We start from the raw sequence: 7,319 nt of genomic DNA, 5'->3' as shown, positions 1-7,319 counted from the left end.
GTTTAACAAATACACACTCATACATTGACATTTATAGGATGAAAAATGGCTAAATATAGTAATAAAACCGGTTCCAACGGTCAAAAACGGCTATATAGCCGTTGGAACCGGTTTCTAACGGCTATATTGTTTGAATTTAAAAAAAAACCGGTGGAACCCGATTTGTGCACGTCTAAGTATGAGATGAAACACACTTTTATATTAACGCACCATCCATGACATTGTTCTTATGATTCTATTAACGGTTAATAATAAAGAATGACATACTTCTTTTGGTAGACCTAGATATTTATTTTCCTAGGCTTCCATGTAGTCAGTCACATATCTTGAAATTACTCCCACTTAAGTAATAAATATCAACTATAAAGTTCTCCTCGCATCCATACCCAAAGTGCTCAAAATGTGTTAGAAGCAAACATTTCTAACGCCCAAGTATCTCTATAGAACGAAGTGGGTTCAGCTCAAGATACCGATATGGTTAGTCACTTGGTTGTTAACTAATTAGAATAATATAAAGCATCGGCAAAACCTTTTAACATACCAACAGAACATGACTTTTCAGTAATCATATATTGACTACCAAAACATTTGGACTGTTAGTAATAGGTTTATGAGAATAAATATGAGATAAGGCCCAAAAGAACTATCAAATTATTCTAGTAAAATCTGTATCAACATCAGATGAGAAGGAAGAATGAATGCCTCTTCTCGTTCTCGATCTCCTACACCTCTGTACCATACAACTATGCTAGAGACCATATTATAATATACATTTGACATCACAAACAACAAATTGTTCGATTAACCGGTAAAAAAGGTAAATGACAAAAGCCTTACATTAAAAGCAAGCCTACTCTCATGTGTCTTCATGGAGTGATTTCAATCATTCTAGTTTGCTGCAGATAAAAGGGCACTTTGCGGTCCATTCCCATCTTCAAGCAAGTTCCCAAACACAGGCTGCCATGAAAATTGTAGAAAATAAACACAAGTTCTACATTGTAGTTCAGTATAAGAACAAATATACTATTTCATATTCTGATAATTTGATATAAATGATCATAAAAAATAAAATAAAAAAAGCAACTGAAATTTCCACTGCATGTTGTTTAGGATAGCACTTTAACTTAGCCTACAAATTAAAGTATCCAATAAAATCTTTCCACACTTGTAGAGCACCGTACCTGTTCATTATTAAATTTCCCAAGGTAAAATGGCTCCTTCTCTCGTACCCCACCATTGGTTGAAATGATCCTTTCAAGGTCCTGACATGAAGATAAAATTAATCATGTTTACTAATCATAATACTAGGTTAGATAGCGTATTGACTGAGGTCAAAGGCAACGAAAAAACTTAAATTTACACAAAACTCAATTAGATTACAGTTTTTATAGTGGGATGATATTAGGCTTCACACAAATACATATCAAGTGGAAACTGTTTACCTTCCCTGTCAAGATCTCAAACTCAAGCAATTCCTCAACAACCTTTTCAAGAACAACTCGGTTACTCCAAAGAATCGATTTTGCTTTTTCATAAGCTAAATCATATATCTGCACATAGCAGTACACCACGTGTTAACTTTCAAGCCTAACATTACTTATTCATTCATAAACGAAAGCTGACCTTTTCTACTTTAGCTGCCATCTCAAACTCAAAATTGTCCCCCATGCTTAAAGCAGTCACCTTAGCATGTTCAGAAAACATAATATCAATTAAAGAAAAATAAATATAGGTGCAAATCCCTGATATTTTAAAACATGTAAATACTTACCGCAGTGCCATGGTGATAAATGACTTGGCTGTCATCAGGTCCCCACCCATACTGAATCACCATCCTTGTAGCTATCTGTTTCATTAAGCATATTGTCAGGCTACTTATTTACAGACAGAAATCAGATATATACATACCAATGATAAATAAAATAATAAATACCTCTTGTGCTTGCTTCAACTCAGAAGAAGAAAGAATATTTTCTTCTCCAAATGGAAGTAACATTTGGGATGCAACATATGACCCAAAGCAGAATACAAGCTTCTTTTCAAGGTATGATCTTGATTCAACATTTCCAATCCTGGAGCCTTCTGTTTTAGCCTTTGTGATCTTTGTACACCCGATTCCCTGCAACCAAACAAGAATTTACTAAAATACAAATGCTGAGATAATTGCAAAAACCTAAAAATAAAAAACATATTTAATACCTGCCAAGATAAAGGCTCTAACCATAAGTTATCAACCACGTCATAGTTTGGTAAAAGAGTCGCCATAAGTCCACGTCCCGCAACCCACACGGCATGTGGAAACTTAGTCTCTCTCGTCCACTGTTATTAATATTTAATATTAATATTTAAACTAAATATCAATCTTAGTTAAAAGCAGTAGCAATATACTTACATCAAGTGGAACGTTTAGATATTCAATCCCATTGGTTATCTGACCATATGGCTCCATCAAATCAACCACATTTTGCAAATCCTCTCTGGTCAAAGTCAAACCGAGATGGTCAACCAGCATTTTGCCCATTGCCTTCGCAAGTGCTGTCTTCCTCAGCCATGAGGGAATACTATTGCTGAATGTCTGTGCAATAATTGGATTTAAGTATACAATTTATTAAACTTAATTGACAAATAAACATACAGACAAAAATATAAATATTCCATACCGCAATCAAGCTAGTATATCCCAAAAGTTCATCCTTGTCAAGAACCTTGGTCCTGAAAGCACTACCTTCTAAAGCCACAGGAACAAATTTGAGTTCTACAGGGCGTAAAAGAGCCGTTTTTTCAGCCACCTGAAACAAATAAGATAGTAAGTAATTAAAACTAAAAGAATAATAGTATAATTAATGGAAATGTGATATGGTACCTTTTGCCAATCAACAAAATCAATTAGGTCGGGATCCATAGTTTCTTTTGCAGCATTTTGAAGTATTCTCTCTCTTTCAGCTTGTGTCGGTAGCTGAAGATGGAATATTCTGTCCATCCTACCTGGACGTTGTAAAGCCTCATCAATTTTTTTTAAGCTTCGAGTTGTAGCCATCAAAACGACCCCATCCTGTTTTTCAAACCTGCATAAAAGATTGATGGCATGAACATATGTAATAAAGTGTGACAGCATTCACGTATATCAATTAATAGAAGAGAAGCATGAGTTACCCATCAAGTTCCACAAGAAGTTGATTAATAAAAGCCTCATGATCCTGTTTTTTAGTATGTATAAAGTTCCCTCGTTTACCAGCAAACTGATCAAAATCTTCCACAAATATGATCACAGGCGCCTAAACATAAGGATCAAATAGGTTCATATTCTTCAGTGATCGTTGTAAAATAAAAACATAGTAATCTACGTGAAAATATGATGGCAGTGAGTATAACCAGATCTCGAGCTGTTTGGAACAATTCTCTAACATTGGATGCACTCTGACCCACCCATAAGCCCGCCTCTAACTGTTGAGCCTTAACCTCAACAAGTGGAACCTTGGCCTCTGCAGCTATAGCCATGGCTAGTGCAGTCTTACCAGTTCCTCTCTCACCTACAATTAGAACTCCCTGCAATTAACTAGAATAAATATCATACAAGTTTATATATAGTATATGTTATGATGGTTTTGAAAAACAACATACCCGAGGGGCACGAGCACCGATTTCTTGGAATGCGCGAGGATTTTGTAAAAACGCAATAACTTCATTAATTTCTTCTCTCATGAACTCAACGCTGGCAAAATCTTTCAAACGGATAGGTGGATTTTTCACTCTCTAAAGATAGATAAATTATGTTAATCCAACAAAAAAAAATTAATATAGCTTTCATGTGTTTTTGAGTTCAAATATAAACCTTCATCTTATCAAACGCATGTGTGATAGGATCAACACCTTCCTTCTTCTTAGCTTTTGCCCCCTGCAACATAGCCCGGAAGATGTATTTCTGCATAGCAACAATAACATTATAAAGCAATTAATGAACATGTGTTAAATGCAAAAAAGCTTCTAGAAGAAGGAGTCATACCAGCCTTTTAAACTTTCTCACGTTTGGATTTTTTCGTCTCACATTCAATCCAGGAAGCTTTGGAGTTCGTTTTTTCAAAAAATTAAATATGTGGGATAAAATGTACCAATATATTATAGCCCTAACTCCAAACATAAAATACCAATTGAATTCCTCATCCTCCTTTTGGGAATTAATAGTCTCTTCTGCCACTGACTTCCAATTTAAATATTGCTTCATGACCGGAGTCCTACTCAATTTTATCCTCACCTGTAAACAAAGTTCACGACAACATAACATATCATAAATAAATTTAACTAAAATGACATAATCATTATGATATTTACCCGGGAAGGAATAATAAGTTCTAGAACCGGACACACGGTTAGCACCAAAATGTCTCGGTTTATATTTTTGACCCAGTTAAAGACCCAATCAACAACAGCCACATCTCTAGCATTCCATAATCCAAATAGCAACTGCCGGGAAAGGCGAACTGGCAAAAGGAACTGTTGTTTGATATCTAACTCTGAGAATGGGATCCACATTAACTGAACAAAAGTTGGAACATTTGAAGCAAGCATCTTTAAATACAACCCATCAACTCCTCCAAAATCTTCAAACATCCTATCAAATTCCTGAAATAAGCATTTTTTTAATATCTGTTTGGTGGAAATTTTGGCTTATTTACTTATAGATGCATATATTAGTCTTCGAATAACCTTCAAATCGACATAATACTCTTTGTCATCACCCTTGAGTGTAATAAACATTGCAGCCCAATCATGTCTGATTCTTGCATTTTCTAGAAGCTTTCGGGACACAGCATAAGGAACAGCTATAGGTTCCATTTCCCACCTATTTCTTCCTTCATTAAACCAAGTTTTTGACAATACTCTATCACGGTCCAAAAGAATTTTTTCCTACAAAGACCAACAAAATTGATTAAATATTGATGGTAAAATATTTCTAAACTATATTATTATGTGTCGATTATTTTTAACTGGAAATATTTACCTGTCTCTCAGCAACATACTTTTTACCAAACTCAACGTCTTCTAACAATTTTTCTTTAAGATCTTTTTTAGTGTCTTCACGCCATTTTTTCCATCCATGAAATAAATATGAGCGGGCAGCCTTTGGAACCACAACCTCTTTTTCTCCAAACGTCCATTTACTTTCAACTTCCGGGTAACCCTTCAAGATTTCACCAACTGGGCTGTTTAAAATAACATATTTTTCATCACCAAACTTTTTCATATTTTTCCTAATATTAGCTTCTAGATTCTTCTGCATTTCTCTTGATTCTGCAAGTGCTTGCTTCACGCGTTGACTGAATTCAATGGACTTTTGATCAAATGGAAATTCAATATCATCATTTTCTACCACATTTGGAAGAATCATTTGCTCCCATAATTGTTTTTGTGCAGTTTGCAGTTGTTCTTTAATTTCAGATTTAGAAAGCTTGGTTACAGAGCTTTGAGGCATCCTGCAAATACATTGTAAGCAAAATCTTAAGCACCAAAAACATATCTTCTATCTTCTATATTCTTCTAAATAAAAATAATGAGGACACGAGTCAGCTTCGCACGCCACCTAAAAGTTGATTTTCCAGCCTCTCTCTCCTATTAAATATTGGATGTCACGTGTCGACTTTTGGTGAAGTCTAGGTTTTAATTTCTTGCTTCTCTGTCCTATTATATACTAATGATTTTCTTTAATTTGGCAAATAATATGATTCCACCATAAGCCCCATTCTTGATGTTTTTTTCTCAAAATGTCTTTTAAGAAATATATGATATCTTATTTAGTATAAATATTTTTAAAAATAATTGATTTAACTAATACACAGGTGTCTAGCCTAGCATGTATATATACACACAAACACATACACACCCCGGCACATATCGTATATGGATGAAAATAAGTAAACAAATGCATTACGTACATTCAGAAACTAGACAAGACATATTCCAAAATGAAGGTTAACCGTCATTAAAATACCAATCACAAAACGCTTACCTGTTATTTGCCTTCTGCTTCATTTCCTTAACAAAATTCTCAACAAGCACGGAGCTTTCCCGTTCTATGAAACAAAGCTCCCGAACACCAATACTCAAAGCCATAGTCTCCTTAATCTCCATTTGATCCTCAACCTCGTCAACTTCCTCCGAAACGACCATAAACTCCTTCTCTTTGTTACTAATGACCTCATCCAACTCCACCACAGCCCGGTCCTTACCCTTCTTGTCCAAAACCCTATCTCTCTGCTTCTTAAACCTCACCACGGAATCAAAAACCTCAATGTACTTCCGATCCAAAACCGCTTTCGTTTCCCTCAAAACACTCAACTCTTGATAAAGGTTACTCATAATCTCATCCTGTAACTCCTTCTTAACCGATTTCACATCTTTCAATACCGAATTCACATCATTCAAGTCCCCGTTATTATCCGCCCGAACTTCCTCGATAACCCTAACTAACTTGGAAACAGTCTCTAACAACCTCCTAGTGTAATCCGAATACTCATGATCCTTATACCTAACTCGTTGATTGCTTTTGCCTCTTTTGTCTTTCAAAACCTCGGTTATAACGGGTGCAGCAATTGCTGGGTTTTGGTGAAACCCTAGAGTTGGGGATAACCCAATTGCAATCCATAGAAGTGTAATTGCAATTGGTTTTGAAATATGTTTGATTACATGAGGTAACAGTGCCTTATCCTGAGGCTTCTGTAGGGAATTAAGGCCGGAAGTGGTACTGGCAGGCAGTTTTAAGGGTTTATTGATGTGTGATGAGTTAACCGTGAAAGATGTGTAAAATTGACGGCGGTGATTAGCAGATGTTTTAATTGGAAACGAAGAGAAATTGAAGGTGGATTGGGAGGCAATGTGTGTAGAAATCATGATTTGATTATTATTATTCAGAAAGGGTTTATGGTTGGCAATGGCATTGCAGATAGATACAGAGGGTGTGAGTGAGATAAGGGAGAAAGCAGAGCATAGGTTTGTTGAAACCCACCCGAATCTACAGGACCGATTATGTTTGTTTCGTTAAAATAGAGTTAATTGCACCGTTAGTCTTAACATCTAATCATTACACACCTATCACCGTGTTAGCAACACGAGTTTCATTCAACTGAGAAGAAGGAAAGGAAAATGAGGGCTGGAAAAAATATGTTGTGTTTCCGAGTTTCATTTAAGAAAAGAAAATTTAAAAGATGTGGTCCCGAGTTTCATTTAAAGAAAGAAAAGGAGGGAGAGAAGAGAAATTGATGAGTAAAATAAAAGAATTTGCATCTTTCCAAATTGAAAAGATTATGGAGGAAAATAAGTTGAAG

The 7,319-nt window shown here is 35.5% G+C and overlaps 1 protein-coding gene across 1 annotated transcript; it reads right to left on the bottom strand.

Moving 5' to 3' along the window:
* Window positions 1–497: 497 nt before the first annotated feature.
* LOC143623611 (putative inactive ATP-dependent zinc metalloprotease FTSHI 5, chloroplastic) lies at window positions 498–6,885 on the bottom strand. The gene is made up of 19 exons (XM_077094468.1): window positions 6,005–6,885; window positions 5,000–5,471; window positions 4,705–4,905; window positions 4,330–4,620; window positions 4,004–4,252; window positions 3,833–3,922; window positions 3,622–3,753; window positions 3,373–3,546; window positions 3,154–3,275; window positions 2,864–3,065; window positions 2,661–2,789; window positions 2,393–2,575; window positions 2,200–2,319; window positions 1,934–2,119; window positions 1,772–1,846; window positions 1,624–1,683; window positions 1,443–1,550; window positions 1,182–1,262; window positions 498–957 (listed from the first exon to the last, which is right to left on the bottom strand). Exons 1-19 carry the CDS (start codon window positions 6,883–6,885, stop codon window positions 889–891), a joined length of 3,825 nt encoding a protein of 1,274 aa, XP_076950583.1. The 3' UTR covers window positions 498–888.
* Between the last annotated feature and the right edge of the window lie 434 nt (window positions 6,886–7,319).

This window comes from Bidens hawaiensis, unplaced genomic scaffold, assembly GCF_021521415.1.
Source record: "Bidens hawaiensis isolate Kalapana, Puna unplaced genomic scaffold, B.hawaiensis_p1.1 tig00003506_1, whole genome shotgun sequence".
Taxonomy (NCBI): Eukaryota; Viridiplantae; Streptophyta; class Magnoliopsida; order Asterales; family Asteraceae; genus Bidens; species Bidens hawaiensis.
The sequence above is the reverse complement of the archived record's forward strand: the minus strand, read 5'-3'. Positions and strand labels throughout refer to the sequence as shown.

Coding starts and splice junctions, on each gene's coding strand:
- LOC143623611 (XM_077094468.1), bottom strand. CDS start 6,885: ATGATTTCTACACACATTGCCTCCCAATCCACCTTCAATTTCTCTTCG. Junction 3,547..3,621: donor TCGGTGCTCGTGCCCCTCGG/GTATGTTGTTTT, acceptor AGTTAATTGCAG/GGAGTTCTAATTGTAGGTGA. Junction 1,684..1,771: donor TTTATCACCATGGCACTGCG/GTAAGTATTTAC, acceptor GAACATGCTAAG/GTGACTGCTTTAAGCATGGG.